This window comes from Verticillium dahliae, genomic scaffold (assembly GCF_000150675.1).
Source record: "Verticillium dahliae VdLs.17 supercont1.2 genomic scaffold, whole genome shotgun sequence".
Lineage (NCBI taxonomy): Eukaryota > Fungi > Ascomycota > Sordariomycetes > Glomerellales > Plectosphaerellaceae > Verticillium > Verticillium dahliae.
In genome coordinates, this window is record NW_009276916.1 from 1,248,952 (window position 1) to 1,274,201 (window position 25,250).

Consider the following 25,250-nt stretch of genomic DNA (forward strand, 5'->3'; position numbering starts at 1 on the left):
CGATAGACCTGTAAGACGTTTGTGACTGTAATGTATCACGTTGTACCTGTACATCATAACCACGCCTGCTTCTCTCGTTCGTCATTCATCATCGACGGCACGTTCAGTATCATGTCTCGTCGCCGTGCAGAAGCAAAATTTCCGTGCCTGGTGTTGATTGTGACACCTCGCCACAAGCAGGTGGACGTTTATGATCTTGTTTCATTCATCGACCAAATGTCTGCCTTCCGAGAGTATCAGGACCGTGACCGAATGATCCATGCCCAATGCAAAGCGTGAACTCCAAGTTGCCGAAATTTTCCGTTTCTCCTTCCACGCGACGGCCCTTGCGAGCCGACCGTTTACGAACGGGGCTTCTCCTTCTTCTCCTTCCACAGGGCGAGCAGACCAACACCGGAAACCTTGACGACCTTGAAGCGGACACCGGGGATATCACCCTTGGCCTTGCCCTTGCGACCGAAACCGGCGAGCAGGACCTCGTCGTTCTCGTCAACGAAGTTGAGGCAACCGTCGTTGGGGACTGGACAGAGCGTTAGAATCATGTCTTGTGCAAACGATGAGGTTTTCCAGGTCACGCCAGCGGGCGCGCGACTCTCTATCTCCCTCCCGTCCTTCAGAGCGTGGGGTGTATCATACCGAAAGCGGTGACCTTCTTGCCGTTCTTGATCAACTGAACACGAACACACTTTCGGATGGCCGAGTTCGGCTGCTTGGCCTCGACACCGACCTTCTCGAGGACGATGCCCTTGGCGTGGGAGGAGCCACCGAAGGGGGAGGACTTGAAGGCGGTTCCCAGAGCACGCTTCTTGTATCCCAGATCCGCCCAGCGCTGGTCCTTCCTGTTGAGGCGCAGCTTGCGCGCCGCGTTGAGTCCACGAGCCATGGTTGCTGCAGCACCGAGATGTTAGTGATTCTTTGCTCTTTTGTGTGGTGCTTTTTTTTTCCGCCTCCTTGTTGTTGGAGGATATGATGCGAGACGGGGCGGCGGCGATGAAAAAGGGACAGAAATTCGATCGTTCGGGAGCAATCGGTGCAGAGGAGGCGACGGGCGTTCGACAGGGCGTGCGTACGTACCGATTTAGTGAGGTATCGCGGGTGATGACTTGGTTGATGGGTGGTGACTGGGCGTAGGCTGCGAAATGTCAGGATACTGGGAGCTTTCGTCGCTGTAGCGGAGCCGAAAGGAAATTCTGTAGGGTTTGACGACCCTAGAGGGGTGGCTTGGGCGAAGCAGGTCACGTGCATGATAAGATAAGCTAGGGTCAATGATGCGGAGAGTCGGTCGACGGTGCGGATCCCTCAGGTCGCCGTGCGTCATCCAATCATGGCAAGGATTCGTCGCTACTCTTGCAGCCGACACCCAACCCCAATCCCATCGTCGACCGGAACCTCTTCCCAGTCCCCCGCCTCCCGTTCCCAGTGCGATGCAGTCGAGTTTCAGCAAGGTGACTAGCTCATCGACGTCGGACCGGGCTTGGGACGTCACAGGCGATGTGCAAAATGGCGGCACTCCCCCGCTGAACAGGACGAAAAGCAAGCAACGGGACCCTCCGCCCGCGCTGTTCCTCCATCCGTCACCCGCTGCGTCGCATGTCTCGATCCCAGGAATCCCCCTTGCGGCCACCACCTCGGCCGGCGTGTCTTCTCTACCTCAGCAGCAAGCGACCTCACACCAGCGGAATGGCTCTCTCACAGTCTCGGCGCCCTCGATCAACCGGCCGGCCGTCGCTCTGGGTAAGCAGGAGAGCGTCCGCAGCGCCACCGACAGGACAGATGCCTTGTGGGCCGAGATGCAAGCCACTCTCGAGGAGGTTGAGCTCTCTGCGTCAGGCGGAACGCATGTGTTTGGGCCCGATCATGATCGTAAACTGGCGGACCTACGGGCTGCGCAGATTTCGCTCGCGCAAGCCTGGGCGCGTAGCGAGGCCGACGATGCCATCGGCGTAGGCCACCGCGATAACGGCGCTTTCACGGCGGCTGGCGCCGACGAGGTCAGGAACCTGAAAAGTGCGGTCCTGGGTGACACGACCACCGGGAAGAGCGGTGACGGGACAGATGCCGGCCGCAGCACGGCGGGAACGGGCAGCGCAAGGCCCGGGAGTAGCGGGATGGGCACGGAGCGATTAGGCGCTAAGCTCGAGGAGGAGACCGAGGCCGACATTCTGCTGGCAAGGAAGCGACGTGAGGCGAACGATCAGTATTTCCAGCGGGTCAATCGAGGTGTGTTGGACGTCGTTGCTCGGCTGGAAGAGGTTGCTGTCGGCATGAGAGCCGTTGAACAGGAAAGCAAGGATATCTGGGGTGAGACCGAGAGCGCTCCGGGGAGCGTGAGAACCTGAACGATTTCAACCTCAGCATTGCGTAGGCGCTAAGGAGTTTGAGTTGGGGTCTGTCTTGCTCTGTAGTCTTCGTCCTCTATTCAGATCTTGTATTCCCGATCGTGTCTATCACTGGAGTACGCACTCATCAACTTGACTCCCCTCGACAACTTAGGCTCACACAGCGAAAGCCTAAGTTCCATAAAGTTTGGTGTCAGTGTTCCTACCTTTACACCCTGATGTCTGACTTGGATCACAGCCAGTCCAATACAAACACTGGCCATGTCCAACAGACCTTGAGGATCTGAACAGGTAGCACGCTTTAGCACAGCACAGCGGCAGTAGCTGCCGAACGGCGAGCGACGTGTAACATGTGACCGTCAGCAGAGTGTCGCTAACACATCATCCAGTGTACCATAACATCACCAGGAACAATGCAGATGAGGTATCTGAGTGTATTGAAAGGAAATATCCGAGTAGAACTGGCTACTTCATCTCCCTTCCCCGAAGCACTGACAAGTGAATCAAGTGCGAAGCCATAACCCATTCATAACGTGCCCAGAGAAACCAAACGCCGACATAGTCCGAATTGAGGGACAGCTGCAATAAGGAAGCTCTCTCTGAGGCTCAAGCAGTCTCGCAGTCGCCGAAGGTGTTCTCGCCAGAGTAGGTAATGTAGAGGAAGCTTCGAACATGGTTAGTCCCTGAACCTGGGCAATGAGGGGAATGGAGAAACGTACCCGTCCTCGTCCTTGTGCTCCTCGTAGATGCTGCTCATCAAGGCAGCCGTGGGTGGCAGGACCTCATCGACGAAGATGAAAATGGCCTTCTCCGGGGAGAGCTTGATACGCTTCCGGATGACGTAGACGAACTGACCGACGGTCAGGTCCGCGGGCACCAGATACTTCTTCTTATCGATGGTGGCGATGTCGGACTTTTCCACCTTCTCGCAGATGACCTGTTGAGAGCGCGGTCAGCTTTGCTTTTCTTCATCATAGGGGAGGCCGTCGCGGCCGGGCACCAGTGATGATAAGACGGTGCTTATCAGTCGATGGCCGACGCCGACGATGCCCGCCCATGCATAACATGGGAGGTCGACACAGCGACGAAGACGACGTCGTCGCCTCGTCGTATCGACTGAGGAATAGAAGAGAGGAGACCACATACAGGAATACGGTCCGAGTACTTCTGACGAATGCGCTCGGCCTCAGCCTTACGCTTCTCGAAGGGGTGCTCGTCCTTGAACTTGGATCGCATACTGTCGGTTGTGGTTGGGGTCGTTGCAGCTGTTGACAGGTCCGTCGATCGAGAAGGGTGAAGCAGAAGGGCTTATATATGATTTCGTGGTGATGACAGATGGGTATCGGAGAAAGATGTAGAAGAGAAGGTTAGGTAGAAGAGGTACGTTTGCGAAGGGGAGAGGTAGAGTTGGGTTGGTTGCCGCCTGGGACCTGGACGACCTGAAGGGGCGGTGTTCACTGAAGGCGGAAGGCGGGCGGCGCGGGGCTGGCAGGTGACTAATTACCAAGCTAGTCCAGATCCGATCTGGTGCGGGGATATCGGTGAGTGGTCACCAGCACCAGCACCGCTGCCTGGCGAAGCGGTGCCATTGTGGCAGCTGGAATGGGAATCCGAATTACATGTACTATCAAGCTTGGCTGCCAGCTGGACTCGTAGCGTCTACTGAATGAATGCATTCTTTCACGAAATACGCCTCTGTAGGCCTCCAAACCTCCCCGAGGACAGCGATATGAACGACGCATTGTGCACAGGCCCCACGCTGGTGGACCGAGGATTGCATAGGGGGGTGGCGGCTTTGAGTGCTCGTGAACCGTCAAGACGAGGCAGCTGACTCTTGCAGGAGTCACCGGTTTGGACGCCTGCTGTCTGCACGGGATCTAGCATAACATTGACGAGGTGTCGATGTGCCATCATGGAGCATCACAGTGTAGGTTTTTTTCGTTTGCTAGCCTTGGACGGGGTATTCAGCGAAGCAGAGGAGGCATACATTCGAAGCCGTTTGATGCATGTCGAAGCATGCATGTCATTCATTGCCTCCTCGCACTCACACCATCAGGACTCATGGCCGTGACACGGTGACGCAATCAACGATGCCTGAGGGGTCATTCGTGCTTTCGGTACGTACCTACCTAACTGTACTGTACCTGCACCCGTTGACGCTGACATAATAACGCTGTCCCCTTTGTGCCCTGGCAGCCTGGTAGGTATAGCGGGGAGACAAAGAACGACGGATTTTTGTTATGAGAAATACCGATTTAAGTTTCAAAATACTATTATAAAATAATTGTAATAGCTATTAGTAATCTGAATAGCAGGCGCTATAGATTCAGTAAAGCTCTACAAGTATTATCAGAATCATTATTTATAGTGATCTCTAGAGTAAGTAATAGAGGCAAGAAAACCATGTGTGTTTATGTGGAAACGGAAATCCGTCGTTTTTTTTGTCGCGTGACTGTACCTAGGAACCTAGGTACCTAGCGTCCAGTCGAGACTGTGTCCTGTCACCCAGTTCCGCGGTTCATCACCCCACCATCCCACCAGCCGATTCAATGCCGAACCACAGGCTGGCGGCCTGGGGTGGTCCAGGGCCCCTGGGCCAAGCCACGTCGCCCAGGGGTCCAGCTCCGTTCGAGCTCTTCCCTCTGCATGGCTCCCGGCTTTCGAACATTCGATTTCTTGCAATCCAACCCACCCGACTGGCTGATCGTTTTCAAGTCGCACCCATCAGAAAGCGGCCAACCGCATTTGCACTTTGAAAGTGGTCTTATGTTGAGACCATAGCATCGTTCGATCATTGACCTTTGTTTGCTCCCATTCTTCGTCTGTATTTAAATCCCCTTCGCGATGGCCTCCAGGTGGCAAGGGCGGAAGCTCTTCACCCAGCTCTCTGCCCAGTCGAGGATCGCCACGAAGCAACAGCAACAGCACTTGAACCGATATCCCTTGCGACTTGGTGCTCGATTCAAATCGTCCGAACCCCAATTGACCGCTCAGATATCTTCGTACACACCTAACTACTTGCTCATCTCTGCCGTCGGCCTGTCCCTTGCTGGTACTCTTGGCTACAAAATGGTACATGCTGCCGATCCCCTTCCGCCATCCTCCCCCGAGCCAGGTGCTGACCTTTCTCTACCCCAGGCTGTTCAGGAACCCGACCAACTCGACGGCCCTACCCTTGCCGAGCGCGATGCCCTGACCAAGAAGGAGGCGGGCGTCACCAGCGACGCCCCGATGCGCCTGCGAATGGAGAAGTTCATCAAAGAGCAGCAGGACGAGATTGTGTGGGAGCTGCAGAAGCTCGACGGCGCCAAGTTCCGAAGGGACGAGTGGAAGCGCGCCGAGGGTGGCGGCGGCATCACCTGCGTTCTCCAGGACGGAAACGTCTTCGAGAAGGGTGGTGTCGGCGTCAGTGTTGTCTACGGTACCCTCCCCAAGGCCGCTGTCGCCAAGATGCGCGCCAACCACAAGAACATGCACCTCGACGAGAACATTGACGCGCTCCCCTTCTTCGCGACTGGTCTCAGCATGGTGCTGCACCCCAAGAACCCCATGGCGCCGACGGTCCACCTGAACTACCGATACTTTGAGACGTCGCACCCCGACGGTACGGCTCATGCATGGTGGTTCGGTGGCGGCAGCGACCTGACGCCGGCGTACCTGTTCGACGAGGACGCCGTGCACTTCCACAAGACGCTCAAGGAGGCGTGTGACAACCACGACAAGGACTACTACCCTCGCTTCAAGAAATGGTGTGACGAATACTTCTACAACAAGCACAGGGGCGAGTGCCGCGGTGTGGGCGGCATCTTCTTCGACGACCTCGACGAGACGGAGAAGGACAGAGAGAACACGTTTGCTTTTGCACAGGACTGCCTCAAGTCCTTCCTGCCCGCGTACATGCCCATCATTGAGAAGAGAAAGGACATGCCCTTCACTGAGCAGGAGAAGGAGTGGCAGCAGATTCGCAGGGGCAAGTACGTCGAGTTCAACCTGGTCCACGATCGCGGCACGGCGTTTGGCCTCAACACCCCAGGGTCCAGGGTGGAGAGCATCCTCATGAGTCTGCCACTTACGGCGTCGTGGCACTACATGCACGAGCCTGAGCCTAAGAGTCGTGAGCAGAGGCTGGTGGATGTGCTGAGGAACCCTAAGGAGTGGGTGTAAAGGCGCGGCGCACTGGATTTCACTTGCGATTGTAACACCAAAAAAAGCATTTCAAGGCTGTAATGACATTGGCACGATATAAACTTTGCTAGAAGATTTTGTATGTTCAATTTGAAACTCAATTCTGGGTTGGAAAGAGGATGATAGCGTACAGTCCAGCTTATGTGTTGCACTGTCCGAATAGCGCCGTCTCACCCATGGCCGTAGGTTTGGTGGCTACCATGATCTCCAGCACATCAACCTGACCACATTTCGACTTGTACGATGTCTTGCTTCACAACTAAATGTAGTATGGCCTTGGACTCGTGACGCAGAATGGGCCACTGATTACAGAACCAGACAACATCTCATAGCGCCTCAAGTCAAGCCAGGCTCCTGGCCTGTATCCTACATACAACTCATCATCTCCCAACGCCAGGACATCTACCTCATCCAAACTCATGACGCATCCCGAAGCATGACACTCCCAACCCCCGGAGCAGTGCTCACCTCTCTGCTCAACACGATAACCTCCGTCCCAGCCCCAGCAACCAGCCCCAACACCGCCCCATCGAACCCCCTTTCTCGCCTCCCGCCCGCCATCCGGCCCCTCCTTGCAACCCTGCACGTCCTCTATCCAACCCTCCTCCTGCCAGCTCTGGACCTTCTCGACCGCTCTCTCGTCACCCGCGTGCTTCCCGAGCGAGCTGTGCAGGGCGAGACGGCCGAGACGGCCGAGAACGAGGCCGCGGCCTTTTACCTCGTGCGCTCGGCGGCCGCGACTTCAAAGCGCAACGCATACGCCGCGACGCTGTCAGCGCCGTACATTGTGCATCTTGACGCGTGGAACTGCTCGTGCGCTAATTTTGCGTATGAGGCGTTTCCAAGCAGCGTTGACGGGGACGAGGATATCCTCGGAGCCGGGACGGACGTGGACGGCCCGGCACATGAAGAGGCGGTCGAATGGCGATTTGGCGGCACGAGCTCTGATGGACGGGACAGCGGCGCGGCTGTGCCATGCTGCAAGCATCTCCTGGCTAGTCTACTGGCTGAACGATGGAAGGTCCTGAGGAGTCATGCTGTCGAGAGGCGAGTCTCCAGAACAGAGATGGCGGGCATGGTAGCTGAAATATGAAATCAAACACTGGTCCCTACTGCACCATGGCACTGGATCACGGCAGTCTACGGGGCAAGAGAGAGGGTCGTCACGGTTTGCTCAAATCAATGCTTTCAGTTGTACAGTGTGAGGCGCGCAGCCTCAATGCCGACATGGCCGCGTCCACCACTGGTGTTGGCTGATCCTGGCCAACCTCTTCCTCCCGGACGCCAAAGTGTATCATGACAAGCCCGTATCGCCTGCCGCGCCGTCCCGCCCGGTCTATTTTGGCCCCGCGGCGCCTTACCCGCGCCTCTGCGCCCTATCGCTCCCGGCACCGGGGCTTTGCCCTTCGTGTCAAGATGTCTATTTCTTCTTCTCCTTGGTCTCCTTCTCCTTGTCGGAGCCCTCCTTGCCATCGCCATTCACGCCATTGGCAGCGCCGTCCTTCTTCTCGTCCTTGTCGCCGTTGGCCGCCTCATCCTTCTTCGCCTCCTTGTCCTCCTGCTGCTGGCGGTTCTGAATCTTGTTCTCGATGAGATCGTGGAAGGCCGTGATGGCACGGATGAGACTGCTAAGGTAGATTGCCATGAGCTGGTCGTTGGTCTTGACGCCCATCGCATATGAGAGTTCGCTGCCCGCGGGCTTGGTGCTGCCGTCGGCGCTGGCCTTGGGTGTGGATAGGTTGGGCAGGAGGTTGAAGACGTCTTGCAGGTTGCCGAGAATGGCGTGGTTGACGGGCAGCTGGCCGTCGAGAACCTTCTGGAGATATGCGCCAATGTCACGGAGACGTAGGTGCAGCCCTTGCAGGGACTGCAGCTGGTTCGTTATCCGCGTGGAGAGGGTGCCAACGGCGACGTCGCGAATGTCGCGAAGGAGATGCTCAACGCCGATCTCTTCCGCCTCCTCGGCCTCGATGATGGAGGGGGTGTGTACAAAGGTCCTGGATGTTGTGGTGCCATCCTTTCTCTGGTCAGCAAGGGCCTTTCTAGCAGTGTCGTGTACACTTACATCCTTGATCTCCTCTACCGCAAAGTACGCATCTGTGGGCACACCAGACTCCTTCGGCTGAACATCGATAATGACAAGGAGGGGGTTTGGTGTGTATCGCTTAAACAGCTCGTTGATCTCCAAATCTGACGCACGCAGCTTGGGTCCGGAGTGGTACCACCCGATCAGCTTCTCCTTCGCATTGACCTTCTTAAACATATCGTTCATTCCCTCGACATAGTTGTGGTCCAGGAACCATACGGAGGGGTCTTTCTCATCCTCCTCGAAGGGCACTGTGTCGATGGTTTGTCAGCCCTGCGATCATTCCTGGCGCTCTCACAGGAATCAGAAGCCAAATTCCGACTCACCTGCGAAGCTGTTCGACACCCTGACGTTCTTTCCATCGTTCTGACCCAACAGCACACCAACGACTCTGCGCTTGGAGCCCTTGAACACAGCACGGTTGTAATGATCGACGGCGGAGAGGAGGACGAGAGGGGCGACGGAGACGTTTCGGGTAACGAGAGAGAGCGTGTCTGCTGTGGTGGCAGGCATGGTGGGTGGTTTGAGTCTTGGTGCAGCAGTGAGGAGGTGGTTTGGTGGTTGGCGAGAGGGAGAGATGGTGATGGTAGTGCGGCGGCGGTTTTCGATATCGTTGGTGGTGTTGTCGTAACTTGATGCTGCCTTCCGCCTTGCGCCCAGCTCAGAGCTCTCAGAGCAGCTTAGCGCACAAAGGGAGCTGTAGCGCGAGGTCACGTGTCGTGCAGGGGGCTTGTGATTAAGTAAGCTTCGGGCATCTGGACCGGGCAAGTGATCAAGGTGCTGGCTGGGTACGTGCCTAGGTACCTCATGGCAATATGTAAAGTCCTCGATGTCATCCTGAGCGAGTCGTCGTGTTCACGTGGGCTTGCATGTTATCCATGCATACAAGTTTGTGCATACAGCAAAGCAGAAATCGAAGCATGGTCGTCTTGTCTGGCTTTCTGACACGCAAATGATCATCAATAGGCATGTGAGAAGCCAATGCCGGCACCACATACCGATGGCACGACCTTGACGGCCTTGATGCCAACCCCATTCGTGCGGGTGTGTGTAATAATGTCGCACCCGCCAGCAATGCGGTGGTGACCTCATACCAACCTTATCCGTGCTTCTCCCGAAGAACCGAACGGATTATCCGACAAGCGGGTTGCAAAAAAAATGAGACGTACTGAATGCTTCACCCCAGCCCCTCTACCTAGAATAACTGCACAACACTACTACGAGACACCTACAAGATCTAGAATTATAGTGACTATTGAGTTTATAGATCAGTATAATGTACACTATTTTAAAGAAAGGCTTTTCGCCTAGACTGAAGCTCTGGAGTCGTTATAGAAATGTATAGCTGAATAGCTGGGTAGTAGGAATGGTTATGGGGGAGGGATCTGGTACGTCTCATTTTTTTTGCAACCCGCTTGCCGAGTGCTAACCAGTCTGACCGAACCTCGGCGCAGAGGAATGTTCAGTGGGGGGTCAGGGCCAATAGCGACGGCGTCGCTGTAACGGAACAGCTGGCAGGCGGGAATACGGAGGCTATAGCGCGCAACAACAGGGCGAAACAGCCGGACGACCGCTGTCGAGCTCCACTGTATTTTTGGGCGCCCCACATGCTTTCCCACCCGTCACGTCTGGGTACGCTCAACGCTCGCTGCGGGTGGACGGTGGACGGTGGATGGTGGAAAGCCAGAGCCACCGTCGCAACAATAGAGATCCCAGCCCGGCAGGCCCCTGGTCCCTGCTCGGGTGCGACTGGCTCGCTGCTCTGGTCCGGCCGGTGCACAGGTACACAGGCAGACAGAGACAGGTAGGTGCGCGAGAACACAGCTCCTAGTCCGGCCTTAACCTTCGACCTTGGTTACCTGTCGTCCAGTGCTCAACACCATCCAACCCTCTGCCAATTTATTCTTTTCTCACCCTTCTCCTCCCCACGACTATACACGACTCGGTCCTCCCACCTCCTCCCCCTTCTGTGCCTTCAATTAGCTCCTCCTTCCCTTTCGAGACACACTTTCGCAACTCTGCCTCGGTACGGCCTCGTTCACTCGAAGCTCTGCAACAATGGGTATCATTGAGGATGAAGTCAAGCGGTTGACCGGTGTGGTCGAGGGCCTCGAGTCGCGGATCAAGTCTCTGGAGCAGAAGTCCTTTGGTACCACGACCAAGAGTGCCGAGGAGGTCCGCATGATCCTCATCGGCCCCCCTGGTGCTGGTATGCTCTTCCCGCTGGCGTCTTTTTCGCGCCTGTTTTCGCAGAGGTATCTGGTGCTGACGTTTGACCTTCTCCGTAGGCAAGGGCACGCAAGCTCCCAAGATCAAGGAGAAGTTCTCCTGCTGCCACCTGGTATGCCAATTGGCTTCTAACAACAACATTTTTGCCAACATTTGAACGCTGTACTGATCTTTTGCTCGCGCCTAGGCCACCGGTGACATGCTGCGATCGCAAGTCGCGAAAAAGACTCCGCTGGGCCGAGAAGCCAAGAAGATCATGGACCAGGGCGGCCTCGTCAGCGACGAGATTGTCATCGGCATGATCCAGGAGGAGCTCGACAACAACAAGGAGTGCAAGGGAGGGTATGTTGTTTTTGCCCTTTTCACCCGCCGTCCTGTTCATCACCGACCCGTGCTAACCGTGCACCACCCAGCTTCATCCTCGACGGTTTCCCTCGCACCGTCGTCCAGGCCCAGCGCCTCGACGAGATGCTCGCCGAGCGCAAGAAGAACCTCCAGCACGCCGTCGAGCTGCAGATCGACGACTCCCTCCTCGTCGCCCGCATCACCGGTCGTCTCGTCCATCCCGCCTCTGGCCGCTCGTACCACAGCACCTTCAACCCTCCCAAGGAGCACATGAAGGACGACATCACCGGCGAGCCTCTCATCCAGCGCAGTGACGACAACGCCGAGGCCCTGAAGAAGCGTCTGGCCACCTACCACCAGCAGACCGCCCCCGTCGTGGGCTACTACCAGAAGACCGGTATCTGGAAGGGCATCGATGCCTCCCAGCAGCCCTCGCAGGTCTGGAAGAACATGCTCACCATTTTCGACGCCCAGCGCAAGCCCAGCGCTCCCGGCATCATTAGCCGCATCACCGGCTCACAGTAAGCGGGTTGCCCCAGGCAGCCCGTCTCCCCCTTGAATCCCCTGCCACCACTGGAAGCAGGACCCCGCGTGAATGGGAGGGGAGAAATGGTCGGAAGCAACGGAGGAGAGTTGAGGAGCACGATGCGAAGTTTCCTGGATGTCACGCCCGGCACGGAGGGGGAAAAGCGCTTCATGATGTTTGTTTTGAGCTCCATGCCTCCGGATTGAGGCGTTGGACAATTGGGGTGCTGCATCGGGGAGCCTGCGCTCGTCTCTGCCGGGGGGTAGCGACGGAGTATGTTCATTGTACTTGTCCGGGAGACCCTCGGCCACCATCACGCCTTGTATGTATCACTGTCTCACTAATAAACCGAATGGAGGTTTAAGGATGAACTCTTCTGCCATCTTCTGCCTCATTGCGATGTGCTGGAGTGCGTGCATGTACTCGGATTCGCTGCTGCACCGTAATCTGAGTCTGGCCATCAGGTTTAGTTCAGTCCTTGTCGTGATGCTCTCTAGCAACATCAAGCACATGAACTACTTGACGAAATACCCTCTTTGACAGTTATGTACTGTCCTAAAAACTCGGACAGAAACTCATTCTGTAGACCAGAGTCCTTGGGTCAAGGAGCGTGTTTTGAACTGCACCCTGACATCTCATATGCCGCGCGTCCAACCCTACCTAACGCGAGGGTATGGACGGGTGAGCCACCTTGACCTGACATCGCATGTACACCATCTTGTCCATGCAGTAAGGATTACTAGACCTCTGACCAAAGGGCAACATGAATTTGTCAAGCAACTTTGAAGCTTACTAGGAACCCCAAGGTCGGCACGCGCACCGCCAAAACATTCCAGGTCATCCCAAGGCCCATGTCACTGTGAACAAACATGACCATAACTAGATTTTACACGCAATGGAGTGGTTATTTACGTCTGGTATTGAATGTGGGGGTATTATTTCTATCTCCTTCCAGACCTCCCAAACTCGACACTCTAACAGAACAACTCCAGAGAAAAAATGGCAACCCAGGAACGTGCCGCACGCCAGAGGAATGCGACGAAGCCAGCTACCGTCGATGAGGAGAAACAAGAAAGCAGGGCGGTTCAATTGATGACGGAGCACGCGGTCGGCGCCAACTCCACAATATGCGGGTGATTCCGTTGAAAAAAGTGACTAAATGTGAAGTTTTCGAGAGGCTGAGATGGGATTTTGGGGGGAGAAAAAGGAACGCTCTAATGCGATGAGTGATATGATAATGATGATCGTGGTATAAGGGAAGGGCTGGAAAAGGTCGTAAAGTCAGGTGCGTTACGCTTGACGGTCAAGCTCACTTCCTAGGGGTAGCTGGGAATACCAATTACTATCAGCCGAGTTGTGTTTCTGCCGCGGGCTTAGGGTCTTGGCGCGGCGTCGCGGAGTCCGATCGCATCATGCTTGGAAGAAGCAGGGCCTTGGCCCGTACCATTTGACATTCTGGCGGCTGTTTGTTGAAGCCAGCTGCGCGGCACATCGTTGCCGTCTTTGCAGAACGACCGGTGGTTGCCTCCTGCAACCTGCTCGTGAGATCGTACACCGCGTGGCGATGAGCGCGTTCTCGCGCTGTAGGTTCTTGATAATCTGATCGCTCTGGGTCTTCAGGTCGCAATTGTCCAGCGTCCAATTCTCACGTGGATGAAGCAAAGACCCGGATTTTGAGAGAGAAAGACGGGGATTTTCTTGTGCTGTCTAGGGAAAGGGGAGGAATTCTGGGGAGCAAAGTATCGTCCAGCGTATACCTTTTGTGCCAGTGCGGCGCCGCCATCTGTTGAGGCTTTGAGCTTGCGCGTAAGGTCGTGCCTGTCGCGTTCGGCTTTCTCGAGTTGCTGAGGAATTTTATGTCAGTCTGTGTTCCATACATTCGCGAGTTACGATGCCCATCAAATGTGCAGCTTCCACTTGAAAGTACAGGCATCCACCGGCATCTACCAGAGCAGTGACCCCCAAGAGCTACGCTTCTCTTGTGGGACGCTGCTGTGGATAGACAACCAAGACGTGGGCCGTTCCTTGGGTTTGGGGAGTATCGGGTTGAAGCCTTGAACAGGGGCAGGAATGCCTGATCCTGCCTTTCCCATGCAAGCTGGGGGGTGTACGGACGAAAGGGAGAGCTTGGGAGCGGTCATCGTGAAGGCTGGTTCTCGCGCCAGCGGGTGTCTGTCCCTGACAAGGGCAGCGGGAGGACGGGCTGGCAAGATGCTACTACGGGCCTGCTTGCACGTAGGCGGCCTTGCGGACTGCCCGGGGAGGCGGGTGCTGTTGTCGGGGTAGATGGCGATGTGGTCTCGCGTGTATCTCGACTGGACTGAAAGAGGGCAACTCACCTCATTGCGCTCCTTGAGCCGGTCACGCAGCTGTTGGATCTTCTCCAGATATTTGGACGAGTCTTGACCAGCGCCCTGCTCCTTGACGGTGTCGAGATCCTTTCGAAGCTCGTCCTTCTCGAGGAGGGCTTTGGTCAGTGCCTTTTGCGCCTCCTGCACGTCCGTGGTGGCGTTCTTGTGGTCGGTTCGCAGCGCCTCGAGCTCCTCGTGCAGTGAGCCGGAGATGAGCTTGTCGGTTGCCTTGAGCTCTTCGAGCGCTTCTATACTATCCTTCTCGACGGCTGAAAGGTCAGTCTTCACACTCAACAGTTCGCGGTCACGGTCCGCGATGCGGTTTCGCAGTTCTGTCGCCAGCTCAATGTGTTGCTTGAGCTCCAATTCCGACTTCTTCTGCTGTGCGACGAGTTCGGTGTAGGCCCTGGCGGTGAAGAACTCCTGCGTTAGCATTGCCACGTTGCCGCCGGCGGGGAACAGGGCATCCATCTTTTCGACATACTTTTCGTCCGTCATGTCGCGCAGCAGTGACTGGACCTGTGCTTCCGCCACGGTGTGCTTCTCGTGAATATCGTTGAAATTCTTCTGCAGCCGGTTGCGCTGCGCGCGCTCTTCCTCGAGCTCCCTGCGCAGGCGTGAGTTTTCTGATCCGGAGCCCATGCTGCTGCGCAGCAGCTGGTTCTCAGCCTTGAGTCGTGAGATCTCGAGGCTCAGATTGGGCGCCACGTCCTTTGCGTTCTCGAGCTCCTCGTCGAGGTTGAACCCGGCGCCCCCAGGGCTCGACGGAGACTTGTTCCCGGCGCCGTGGCCACCCGTGCTGATCTGCTCCTGCAGCTCGCCGATGAACATCTCGTCGGCCTTGCGCTGCGCGCTGAGAGACTCGAGGTGTTCCCTGAGCGCGATCATCTCGTTGTACTCCTCCTTCCGCTTATTGTCCAGCTCGATAAGCTGGACCTCGTAGTCCTGCATCTTCTCGGCGTACTTGTCGTTGGCCAGCTCGAGGGCGCGGTTCCTCTTCAGGACCTTTTCGTACTCGAGCAGGTCGCGCTGCATCTCCTCCTTTTCGTAGCGCAAGTTGTCGAGCTCGCTCTGCATCTTGCTGCTCGCCTCGAGCTTCTGCTTGTAGCGCTCGACCATGTTGGCCTTGCGGCCGAGCTCCTCGGCGCGGTAGCGCAGCTCGTTGACCTCGTCCTGGAGGACGTCGCCGCGGGCGGCCCTCGTCTTGAGGGCGGCCATCTCGGTCTGCAGACGCTCCTTGGCGATGCGCATGTCCTCGAGCTGGCCCTCCTGGGTGGCGATGAGCTCGTCCTGCTCGCGGATCTTCATCTCGAGGTTCCGGATGACCTGGTCGCCGGCGCCGCTGTGCATGCTGCGCACGTCCTCGAGCTCGCTCGTGACGCGGGCGGCCTCGTCCTTGAGGTCGTCGTAGCTCTCCTGCAGGTGGGCGAGGCGCGTCTCCATGTCGGCGAGGTTCTTCTTCTTCTTGTCGAGCTGGGCCATGAGGCTGGCGTTCTCCTCCTCGAGGGCGAGGTCCGGGTCCCGCGCCTCGACGGCCACGTCGTGGGCGTCGTCGGTGCCGGCGGCGGCGAGGGCCTCCTCCATGTCCGTCTTCATCTCGACCGTGATGCGCTGCAGCTGCGACAGGGCGGCGCCGTCGGTGATGTCGCGCGTGATGCGGGTCACGTAGCGCTCGTTGTTGCTGCCGAGCATGGCGACGGCGAACAGGAGCGCCAGGAGCTGCAGGGAGACGGCGGTTAGCACGCGCTGGGTGGGCTTGGTCGAGCACATGGGGCGGTCGTGGCCTACCTTGCAGATGCCCTGGGCATCGGGGCTCGAGGCGATGGCGCGAAAGTCGGCGATCCTGGCCTGGCGGCTGAGGCCGGGACACTCGCGGAGGATCAGGCGGGTGAGACCTTTGTAGACGCTCTGGAGGTTCTTCTTGTTGGCGAGCCACCGCTTGTCTTCGGTCTGGACTTCGGAGGGGTCGTAGCTGGTGTCGAGGTCGACGAGGATCTGCGAGAGGAGGACGCCATCATGGAAGTCGTCCATTGTCTCGGCCTTCTTGTCGAGGGCAAAGGTGTTGGCCCATTGCAGGAGCGCGTCCTGCGCGCCCTTTGTGAACGTCATGTTTGTGTGGGTGATGTGTGTGTGTGTGTGTGTGCTGGGTCGTATGGTGGGCGGGCCGAGGGGAAAGACAGGAGGTCGTGTCCCCTGTCGTCAAGACTCGTCGTCGTCGAAGAGCCAATGTGTGGGAAGTCTTCAGCGAAGGCCTGATTCCATGTATGCAGCGAATGTTGACGGCGGTGGCATGCTCGGCACCAAGGAGACTGCTGCTGTTGGCGGGTGTTATCTAGTAAAAGGCCATTCGTCAGAAGGGAGGGAGGTCCGCAGAGCAGACGTCAGAGTTGGTGTCCAGAGTCAGTAGGTGAACAATGGGGTTGAAGAGGGTCGTCGTGCTGGGTCACCAATGTTGTTCGAGGGGACCGAGACGAGGGACAGGGACGATACGGAGGGTCAACGAGCAAGTTCGGGTCCAAGCTCTTTCTTCTTATCGATTACGCTGTTCTGCACAGGCAGGTTGTCTGAGGCAGCTTGTCAGAGGCAGCTTGTCAGAGGCAGCTTGTCTGAGGCAGCTTGTCTGAGAGGCAGCTTGTCTGTAGAGGCACGTTGGGTTGTGTCGCGGTACCAGAGGTGCCCCCTACAATTATCCAAAGTGTCCGAAACAATGGGTGACACTCTGCACAAGGTTGAGGCGAAGCGACACGGGAGGCCAGGGATCCCATGCCATGACTCGACTAGGGGACCAAGGCCAATAACGGCGTCGCATCAAGGGGGGGGACCTGCATGACATGTCGTGGGCTTGCTGCTCAGTGCCGGGGACCCTTCTGTGTCTTCTGTTGTCTTGTCGTGAGGTGCCCTCGCCTGGAGGTGCTTCTGCTATTTGTCAGTCCCCCACGCATCTCACATCGCACCGAGCTGAGCAGGACGCCGAGCTGAGTTGAGACTTCAGTTACAAGGTATCTCGAGTGACGGCACATCACAGACGCCTTGTTCGTTCTTTTCCCTTTTCCAGCTGAAGAACAAGCAACACACACACACACACACGCACACACCAGAGTCTTCTTCAGCTCCCACCCCCGGCCTGTCGAACAAAGGCAGAGTTTCCCGCCGGCCCTCCCGTCAAACAGCACCATCGCCCCCCCCGTCATCCGCTCTCCCCCATGCTACCTACATGTACGCTCTGGCCCCTCATGGCCCCTAGCCACTTTGCGTAGATGAGGCAAACGTCAGGATACCGCCTCCCCCCCAAGGTCTTGCAGAAATCACATCTGTGTCAAACAAAGACTAAAAGAAGGGAAGAGGCATGCCTATTTCCGGTGGGTGTCACGCCGTACCGAACCTGTCAACCATCCGAGCTCTCCGTCCCTTCTCCCCTCTATCCCTGGGCAGAAGGATCGCGGAGCTCTCGGCCGCTGAGTATCCCAGGTCCTAGGTCGAGTCGAGCCGTGTACTCCATGTCATCATCGTGGGGTTTGGGAGAGAGGAACACCGGGAGGGGGCACGTTAGCGGCCGATCCCGCCTCTGCCTCCTCCACAAGCACGCTCATCATCGACGCCCAGCCGTCATGCTTACGGTCTGGTCGATTCCTTCCATACGCCGGTTCCTCTCACAGGTGAACACCATCAGCCTTCAGATGGCCGGTGATCGCTTGAGCGGCAGTCTAGCTGCTCGATTCAATCACTGGCATGATCCCTTGGTTTCGTAGCGGCGCATCGACAGGCCCAACGAACCATGCCACCGCTCCCTCAAACGATAGGAGCAAACCTTCTTTGATGCCATGCGGTCTGAGAGTGTAACACTGCATGAACACGGGGACGATGCTCAGGACAAAAATACATAAAAAAAAATCAAGTGCCCGTCTATTCGTCGAGCCACCAAGGGTTCGATCCGGTTCAGTTCGATCAGGTATCTGCTAAAAACGCCCCAACACCAGTACTTCCCATGCTAAGCGAATGAATGTGGTTGTACTCTCCAGGCCGTCGATGGCATCGCACGTGTCATCGTTGCGTCGAGGCCCGTTCCCCAATGATTTCGACGTCCCTTTTTGTCCATGCTCCAGAGCATGCCGTCGTATGTGTCTCGCTTCGCCCCTTTAGTTGTCCTTGTTCTGGTATGTCGTCACAATCTGGTCCTCCTCGACCTTGAGGCCGGCGTCAAAGGCGGAGACGGCCTCGACGACCTTGGCAGGCGCGATGGCGTCAAAACCACTGTCTTGTGTTAGCATTCAATTCACACATATCGCTTCTCGTAGCCTAAAGGATTGACGAGGGGACGGTGTCGATCGCGCTCGTCGGGGGCGTAGGCGACGTACCGGATGAGGGTGCTGTAGACGTGCGTGACCTTGCCACCGGCTTCAAGGATGGCCGACTTGGCCTTCTCGATCATGGCGTCGGTAGTGGTGTCGTCCTGCGCCCAGACGATGATGTTCTTCATCTGATCGACGGCCATGGCGCCGGGCACGATGGCGAGGGCGGCAACGAGGAACGAAGAGGGCTTCATGTTGATGGTGGGTGTCTTGGGTGTTGGGTAGGTGAGGTAGTCGTCGGGGTCTTCTAGGTCGTCTTGAGCTTCGCGATCGAAAGGATTCTCTTGATGTTTGGATTTTAGCGCGGATACGGCAGTTCGAGGTGCGGTTGGGATGGCTTTTTATTGTTGGTATGGTAGGTGAGGTGATTCAGGTGAAATGGCTGGCGGCGAGGGAAGGTTCAGGGTCAGGTGTCACAGCAATCATGAATTGGGGGGGCGGCCATGGATGGATGGGTGGATGGCTGGGTGGGTTCTGTTCCATCATGGTGGACCTATCCGGAGCCAGAAGGCTTTGTCATGTGCAGTCCGCTAACGGGATCCGGCCACTGACGTCGCCGCCCTCGTCGGGCAGCCTTCCCGGGTCGGCAGGTCCTGAGATCCAGAGGGCAAGGCAGCCGTGGAAGGAGAACACCACTACGTGTACGGGGCAGGATATGGCTCCGCCTTCCCGCTCCTTCCGTCTGTGGTGATGCGCATCTTGTTAGGTACCTACCTACCGTAATGTACCTCCTTAGGTACTATGATGCAGTGTCGAGAGGCGATGCCACCCAACACTTTTCTTGGCGGCACAACTTTAGCTTGTGGCCCATTTCAACGAGGCGGAGTCGACGCCGACCGACATGCAGTGCAGGCAGCCATATTCCCAAGCTATTCGATCCAAGGCTCCATTCTAGAAGGACCGTTTCCACGTCTCGTTGCCCGAGCATGCCGGCAAGTGAGTCGGATGCTGTCCTCTGCATCTGCTCGCGGTCGATGTGTGGTGGGACTGGTGTGGTGTGTTCAACTTGCATTCTGTCTTGCTTATAATTTTTGCCTGAACAATCTCATGACGGGAAAATAGTGGCTTCAACCTGTGAGATGATATCCCTGATATTCAAGAAGCCATGGCCTAGGCGTTGTCGTCTACTATGATAAGGCCAATGTCGGTCTGTTCCGTCTTGGGCTGATGCTTACCCCACGTCGCATTTTCCAGGGAACAGGCTAAGATGGCGAGTGAGAGCTACAGCCTGTATTGCCTTGACAGCGGACTGAGGAAGTCCTCTCATCATGGGATTGCGCCTCAAGACATGGGATTTACGTTCATCAGCTGCTACAGACGCCTTTGGGAATGAACAACGATCACCCCAGCACCCTTCGTAGCAAAATGAGAGCCAGAGCTCTGTACGAGTAATAGAAGGAGGGCCCTCCTCAAATCCTGGTAGCTTCACAACCTTGACCAGACGGACTCGTGTTAAGTTCACGGACCGTTCTGTGAAGGACTATACAACATGTTCGTCAAATGCACCTGCCTCAAGACGATGTTCTAAGGATACTGTACCCAAAATTGGGAGGAGCCTGGAAGTCAACTCACGACAAGACACACACTGGCCGCCTGCGTGCCCCATGCCATGGCCAGGCTTCTGGCTCGCATGACCCTTTGTCCGGATTCAAGAAAGGACCGGCCAGCTCTGGCACACATGCACTGGCGACTCTCCGTCCATGAAGGAACATAGAATTGTGTTGAGCTTTGTGGCTCGTGGGGTCTGGCATTGTCTCGGCTGCGTCCTTTATCCCGTTGCTTGACCGCAATAGGGCCAGAGCATGTTCGCCATGACGATCAGTGCTTTTCCTTTGGATTTTCCTTTGGATTTTTAAAAGGAATGATCTGGCACGTCCATGCCTCTGACCTCGAGATCATGTTCTCTCTACGCATCTCTCACAATATCGATCAGTCACGTCAATCAAACCCCTACCCCGGGAGGCTCTGACTACACCACGAGCTTTCATCATCATTTGCTTTTGTCCGATATCAGCAAGCCCCCTGGCAATTCTCGCTCGCAATGATTGCAGGATTCAGCAGATATCATTAATACCACGCTCTCGACGCGGAATGAGCTTCCAGCACATGACAGATACTAGCACAATTGCCAGGGACGACAAAAAAGACAGACACAAGGACAAGAACCACGGTGGGAAGAAAAAGATGGCCGAGGACATCATCGCCGCCAACCTCTGGCAGCCCACGCTCCGCGACCTCGACGATGTCGATGAGATGGTCAACAAGAAACGCCGTGCCCCCAACGTCGACCCCCGGACTGGCGAGGCTTAGCACGCCCACAATCAACGGGACGCGGCTCTGCCGCCGTACACGGCCCCGCCCTCGCCGACTTTCGAGGGTTCACCGACCATACAGACGCCTGTCGTCCGGAGGATCCCGACCCCGCCGCCTCTGGGGGGGTGGCGATATGGTTGGGACGAGGAGTCGGGTAGATGGGTTGCGTGGTACCTCATTGATGCATACTGGTACAACCAGTGTCCGGTGCCAGGCGTCCTCGGAATCCCCCAGTTTCCTGGCATTAACCTGGGACGTGGTCATCGACGAGGACACTGATGGCTGTTTAAGAAGGCAGATGAATGGTGAGTTCTGAGCTATAGAGAAGGACGTTCGCAGTCAATTTCATCTTGCTGAGCATGGCGACAGACAGGCGATGATGAACGGAGTGGTCTCAACCCGGGTGGACAGACATAGGTGGGGCAAGATGATGGAGATGGAGGATCGTTGCTGGCCTGGTGTGACTCGGATGAAAGAGAAACTCAGATCGGGATACTACGGGACTACGGGAGAATACACGAGGTCTAAGAGTAAGGTACCTTACCTTGAGGCAGGTAGGTAGCTACCTATCTAGGTACCTATGCGATGGAATGGGAGTGCTTCCTCGAATACCAGGAACCAGGAACACGTGCCATTGGTCAATGGGCCAGGTACGTACCGTTCCAGGCACAGCCAGTCGTCGAGCGCGCCTCCCCACGTGGGAGCTCACGCCCCAACCACAACTGTACTTGGGCATCATCGTGGGAACGACGACCGAACTTTCCGCCAGGCTATCCTTCAATATCATCAATAGTCCCCAGAGACGGCCTCAAAACGTGTCCATAGTGCCATTTGTTCGCCTTGTTCCGAAATTGCAGATGCAGCAGCGGAGCACCGCCGACGCACGTGGTGACCTTGTCGCCAGCACCTTGGGACCCTGATGAGGAGGCGAGTGTAGAGAGGCCGTTGAGCATAAAAGCGTCGCCATGTCTTCGTCTCTGGGCGCCGGAACCATGAGATCAACAAGCCTCTCTTCACTGATCAGGCCCACCCTACTCTGCCTTGGCATCTTCCTCATCGGCACCTACACCACACAACACATCATGGCTCTCTGGTCCAAGACTGGCCCCATCCTGGGCGCCCTCGCAGTTGCCGGCTCAACCGTGTCAGCACAGTCCATAGATGTGAGCTGGCATGCGCCGGCCAAGTCCCAGGTCAATGCCAACTTCACCGAGGTGCTCAACGGTGAGGGCAAGTGGGGGTTCATCTATGATACCTCTGAGACGCCAATCGACAAGTACGGCACGTACAACTGGTGTAACATGCCCCACGTGCGCAAGACGGAATATGTCAGGCCGTCGGATGACTTTGAACTGAAATATGTCGAGCTGGTGAGCCAAGTTCTGGGAATTCTTTGCTTGACAAAACGACTAATTCTGTACCAGATCCACCGTCACCACAAACGCACGCCGTACTCCTCCAATGCCTTCCCCGTTGAGTCCTACCAGTGGAACTGCGATGAGCAGGGCCTCTTCTACTTTGGAGAGCGTCTGGACGGCAGCAACTCCGCAGCCAAGACGTACTGGAAGGTGTACATCTCGCCCGTCAACCCTTTCGTCCCTGCCGGCTGGATCGGAACCTGCCAATTCCCCCAGATCACGGCTCAGGGCCTTGACGACTCGTATGTCCACGGCGTCGATCTCTTCGGCGTTTATCACGATCTTCTGGGTTTCCTGCCCAGCCGCAACGACCCCTCGTGGCACGAGAAGGTCCAGTACCGCGTGACCAACAACCAGATCACGAGCCAGGTCGCCGGCCTCCTGATCAAGGGCATGTACGACACGACATCGCCGCAGGGCCTCAGCATCCAGGCGTCGGGCGTCGACTCCCTTGAACCTCAGTACAGCTGCCCTGCCGGCTCGTCCCTCTTCAGCCGCATCAAGTCCGGCAACAACCCGGCCTGGGCGAACCACCTCCGCGCCGCGGCCCCGCTCTACTCGGCCCTCGACACCATCTCCGGCGTGCCCGCCTCCAACGCCGGTTTCCACAACTCCTTCGACCCCTACTACGACAACCTCTCGGCCCGCCAGTGCCACGACAAGCCCCTGCCCTGCAGGCTCGTCAACGGCCGCAACGACACGTCGGCCTGCATCAGCCAGACCCAGGCCGACACCGTCTTCCGCATCGGCCACTGGGAGTACTCCCAGATCTACCGCGACAGTCCCGACTCGCTCGCCGCCAGCACCGCGACCTACGGCGTCTGGGCCGCCGAGCTGGCGGGCCACCTGCGCGCCGCCGTCGCCGGTGACGCCGCCGCCGCCAACGCCCCGATCTACAGGCACAACGTCGCCCACGACGGCTCCGTCTCGCGCCTTCTGTCGCTGCTGCAGATCGACCACATGGTCTGGCCCGGCATGGGCGCCGAGGTCGTCTTCGAGCTGTACCAGAAGAAGACGACGAAGAAGCAGAGCGGTACCGCCTCGTCCCAGCCGGCACCGACCGTCGTCGCGCCCGGCTGCAGCCGGAACAACTGCCTGCGCCAGATGATCCGCGAGTCGGCCTCGGCCTCGGCCTTTTGCCCTGGCTTCACGGCCCAGGAGACGGCGACGGCGTCGCCGCTGCCGACTTGGATCGCCAACTGCAAGGGGGACGCGGCCGCTGTCAAGTCGGCGTGCGCGTGCGTCGTCGCGCCGACGGCGACGGTCTCCACGACGCCTACGGCTGCGCCTACTGGTGCGGCGGGCAGCGAGAGCGGGTGGTATGTGCGCGTTCTGTTTGGCGGGCAGGTGTTCAAGTCGTCGAGCCCGACGCTCGGCGCCATTGACATGATCCCCGTGGAGACGCTGCTGGGATATATTGACGGCCTCGTTGGCAAGGATGCTAGTCTGGTCAGGGGCAAGTGCACCGCGTAAGGAGCGGGGGTGGTGGTAATAAACATCTGTTGGCATGTACAGCATGCTGCCTTGTATTAAACAACATTGCGCTCAAATTGTATCTACTTTGATCATCTCATCATGTCAACTCGTAATCGTACACCGTACCAAGTCCACACGATTATCAACGCAAGCTATGCGCCCGCTCGAAATCATCCCAGCGTCCCTTACGCATGGGGTCCAGCTTCCGCAGCTTAGCAAGCCACCCCTGCAGCTCAGCCCTGTCGGTCTCAGTTTCCTCGCGCCCTTCAAGTCGCGCGAGGGCCGGCGTGTAGTCCATGAGCGCCTCATATGCCAGCTTGAGATCGTCGTCGTAGTCTTCGAGAAGGTCCTTAATGTTGTCGATCTCGCTCTGCAGGATTGGCACCTTGTCTTCGGCGCCAAGGTTGGGCGCAATCGTCTGCTTGCCTACTGGTTCCGTCATGTTGAGGACCAGGAATTGGTGATAGTACCAGCAGGACTGATCTTCCGGCCCGACGTCGAGGGCTCTCCTCACCAACGAAAATTCTGCACCCTGTCAGCTTCGCGAACCAAGTGTGACAAGGTATCCGCAAGGGCGAGAGATGCCTACCCGCATCCAGAAAGGCCCGCCTCTCCGCGTCATTGAGCCCCCTCTCGTTCAGCAAGCGCGGGATGACCCGGCTCCGATGATGCCAGGCGGAAAAGTTGGATAGACCGGCGCTGATCATGCGCTCAGTGTACGCAAACTCGGCCTCTGACATTGTGCTGCCGGCGAGGGCCTCGCTCTCTAGAGTGCGGACGACGTGGCGACGGTAGCCCCAGGCGTGAAAGTTGCGCTGGTCCTTGGTGAGCATCAGGGCGACGAGACCGAGCTCCTCGTCCCAGACGCGGCGCGCGGCGGCCACCGGCAGCAGCTCAATGGCCTGCTGCAGCAACCATAGGCGGTAGTTCCAGATCCAGTAGCACTTTGGGTTAGCCTTGATGAGGGGAAAGGTAAACTGCAACTCGGAGCGCAGCGTGTCGAGGACGAGTGCGTTGTGCTTGCCGTCAGTTTTGTCGTCAGTTTTCAGGGTTGCGTTGGCCTCGGGAACCGCAGCGCCAGGGGCCGGGCTCCCCTCAGCTGTTGTACCACTCCTCCCACTCGAGGGGTGTGGAAGGGACGCGGGGGCTGGCTGGGTCGCGGCCGAGCCAGAGGGCGACCATGCGGCGGAGGACGTTGGCGCTGTGGAGTGTGTGGAAGAAGTCGCGGACGGCGCCGACGGCGATGGCCCAGGCGAGCGTTTTGACAAGGAGCCACAGGTTAGGCAGCGCCTGCGGACGTTCCATGCCGTGTAGTGTTCGGGGTTGCGAGCAAGGAGGTCCGCCGTCAGGGACAGGGTCGCGGGGTCGGCGAGGGCGGAGGAGTCGTTGTTGGCGGCAAGGAGGCGGGCGTCGAGGTCGCGGTAGGCGGCAATCTTGTCCTGGTCGGCTTGGTACTGAGCTGGCGTACGGGCGCGGGACGTGCGGGCTACGCCGTGCTTTGGGCGTGCGTCAGCTTTATCGCGATGCTTGGCAGAGCGGGTGATTGGGATGGCGTGGTAGTGATGTTGATGGGGGGATTGCTTACGCTGGCCATGGCAGAGATGAAGAGGGAGCTTCCAGCAAGAGAAGGTGT

General features: G+C 57.4%; 12 protein-coding genes across 12 annotated transcripts; 6 read left to right on the forward strand and 6 right to left on the reverse strand.

Annotated features, from left to right (window-relative positions):
• VDAG_01223 (40S ribosomal protein S23) lies at positions 1-1,097 on the reverse strand. The gene is made up of 3 exons (XM_009650109.1): positions 1,075-1,097; positions 637-888; positions 1-520 (listed from the first exon to the last, which is right to left on the reverse strand). The coding sequence occupies exons 2-3, from the start codon at positions 881-883 to the stop codon at positions 342-344; spliced, it is 426 nt and encodes a 141-aa protein (XP_009648404.1). The 5' UTR covers positions 884-888; positions 1,075-1,097; the 3' UTR covers positions 1-341.
• A 171-nt stretch (positions 1,098-1,268) lies between these two features.
• Positions 1,269-2,339, forward strand: VDAG_01224 (uncharacterized protein; the record flags this gene model as incomplete). Its single annotated transcript, XM_009650110.1, has 1 exon — positions 1,269-2,339. The coding sequence occupies one exon, from the start codon at positions 1,269-1,271 to the stop codon at positions 2,337-2,339; it is 1,071 nt and encodes a 356-aa protein (XP_009648405.1).
• Positions 2,340-2,759: 420 nt separating this feature from the next.
• VDAG_01225 (Microtubule associated protein) lies at positions 2,760-3,729 on the reverse strand. Its single transcript, XM_009650111.1, has 3 exons — positions 3,486-3,729; positions 3,059-3,276; positions 2,760-3,003 (listed from the first exon to the last, which is right to left on the reverse strand). Exons 1-3 carry the CDS (start codon positions 3,573-3,575, stop codon positions 2,946-2,948), a joined length of 366 nt encoding a protein of 121 aa, XP_009648406.1. The 5' UTR covers positions 3,576-3,729; the 3' UTR covers positions 2,760-2,945.
• Positions 3,730-5,183: 1,454 nt separating this feature from the next.
• On the forward strand, positions 5,184-6,632 carry VDAG_01226 (coproporphyrinogen III oxidase; the record flags this gene model as incomplete). The annotated part of the gene is made up of 2 exons (XM_009650112.1): positions 5,184-5,411; positions 5,478-6,632. 2 exons carry the CDS (start codon positions 5,184-5,186, stop codon positions 6,501-6,503), a joined length of 1,254 nt encoding a protein of 417 aa, XP_009648407.1. The 3' UTR covers positions 6,504-6,632.
• A 328-nt stretch (positions 6,633-6,960) lies between these two features.
• On the forward strand, positions 6,961-7,617 carry VDAG_01227 (uncharacterized protein; the record flags this gene model as incomplete). Its single annotated transcript, XM_009650113.1, has 1 exon — positions 6,961-7,617. One exon carries the CDS (start codon positions 6,961-6,963, stop codon positions 7,615-7,617), a length of 657 nt encoding a protein of 218 aa, XP_009648408.1.
• Positions 7,618-7,944: 327 nt separating this feature from the next.
• Positions 7,945-9,123, reverse strand: VDAG_01228 (26S proteasome regulatory subunit rpn-8; the record flags this gene model as incomplete). Its single annotated transcript, XM_009650114.1, has 3 exons — positions 7,945-8,541; positions 8,590-8,861; positions 8,937-9,123. 3 exons carry the CDS (start codon positions 9,121-9,123, stop codon positions 7,945-7,947), a joined length of 1,056 nt encoding a protein of 351 aa, XP_009648409.1.
• Positions 9,124-10,668: 1,545 nt separating this feature from the next.
• VDAG_01229 (adenylate kinase cytosolic) lies at positions 10,669-11,725 on the forward strand (the record flags this gene model as incomplete). Its single annotated transcript, XM_009650115.1, has 4 exons — positions 10,669-10,819; positions 10,899-10,951; positions 11,027-11,181; positions 11,253-11,725. The coding sequence occupies 4 exons, from the start codon at positions 10,669-10,671 to the stop codon at positions 11,707-11,709; spliced, it is 816 nt and encodes a 271-aa protein (XP_009648410.1). The 3' UTR covers positions 11,710-11,725.
• A 1,928-nt stretch (positions 11,726-13,653) lies between these two features.
• On the reverse strand, positions 13,654-16,170 carry VDAG_01230 (uncharacterized protein; the record flags this gene model as incomplete). Its single annotated transcript, XM_009650116.1, has 2 exons — positions 13,654-14,467; positions 14,546-16,170. 2 exons carry the CDS (start codon positions 16,168-16,170, stop codon positions 13,654-13,656), a joined length of 2,439 nt encoding a protein of 812 aa, XP_009648411.1.
• A 2,027-nt stretch (positions 16,171-18,197) lies between these two features.
• On the reverse strand, positions 18,198-18,604 carry VDAG_01231 (uncharacterized protein; the record flags this gene model as incomplete). The annotated part of the gene is made up of 2 exons (XM_009650117.1): positions 18,198-18,312; positions 18,417-18,604. The coding sequence occupies 2 exons, from the start codon at positions 18,602-18,604 to the stop codon at positions 18,198-18,200; spliced, it is 303 nt and encodes a 100-aa protein (XP_009648412.1).
• Positions 18,605-20,594: 1,990 nt separating this feature from the next.
• VDAG_01232 (uncharacterized protein) lies at positions 20,595-21,002 on the forward strand (the record flags this gene model as incomplete). The annotated part of the gene is made up of 2 exons (XM_009650118.1): positions 20,595-20,666; positions 20,721-21,002. 2 exons carry the CDS (start codon positions 20,595-20,597, stop codon positions 21,000-21,002), a joined length of 354 nt encoding a protein of 117 aa, XP_009648413.1.
• Positions 21,003-21,688: 686 nt separating this feature from the next.
• VDAG_01233 (uncharacterized protein) lies at positions 21,689-23,614 on the forward strand (the record flags this gene model as incomplete). The annotated part of the gene is made up of 1 exon (XM_009650119.1): positions 21,689-23,614. The coding sequence occupies one exon, from the start codon at positions 21,689-21,691 to the stop codon at positions 23,612-23,614; it is 1,926 nt and encodes a 641-aa protein (XP_009648414.1).
• Positions 23,615-23,759: 145 nt separating this feature from the next.
• Positions 23,760-25,211, reverse strand: VDAG_01234 (geranylgeranyl transferase type-2 subunit alpha; the record flags this gene model as incomplete). The annotated part of the gene is made up of 3 exons (XM_009650120.1): positions 23,760-24,142; positions 24,207-25,113; positions 25,203-25,211. 3 exons carry the CDS (start codon positions 25,209-25,211, stop codon positions 23,760-23,762), a joined length of 1,299 nt encoding a protein of 432 aa, XP_009648415.1.
• Between the last annotated feature and the right edge of the window lie 39 nt (positions 25,212-25,250).

What these genes read in the sequence shown, in the direction of transcription:
- VDAG_01223 (XM_009650109.1), bottom strand. Translation starts at nt 883, where the DNA reads ATGGCTCGTGGACTCAACGCGGCGCGCAAGCTGCGCCTCAACAGGAAG. An exon ending in CAAGAAGGTCACCGCTTTCG is followed by an intron (nt 521 to 636) that starts GTATGATACACC and finishes CGCTCTGTCCAG; the next exon opens with TCCCCAACGACGGTTGCCTC.
- VDAG_01225 (XM_009650111.1), bottom strand. Translation starts at nt 3,575, where the DNA reads ATGCGATCCAAGTTCAAGGACGAGCACCCCTTCGAGAAGCGTAAGGCT. An exon ending in AGTACTCGGACCGTATTCCT is followed by an intron (nt 3,277 to 3,485) that starts GTATGTGGTCTC and finishes CGCTCTCAACAG; the next exon opens with GTCATCTGCGAGAAGGTGGA. An exon ending in GAGCACAAGGACGAGGACGG is followed by an intron (nt 3,004 to 3,058) that starts GTACGTTTCTCC and finishes CCATGTTCGAAG; the next exon opens with CTTCCTCTACATTACCTACT.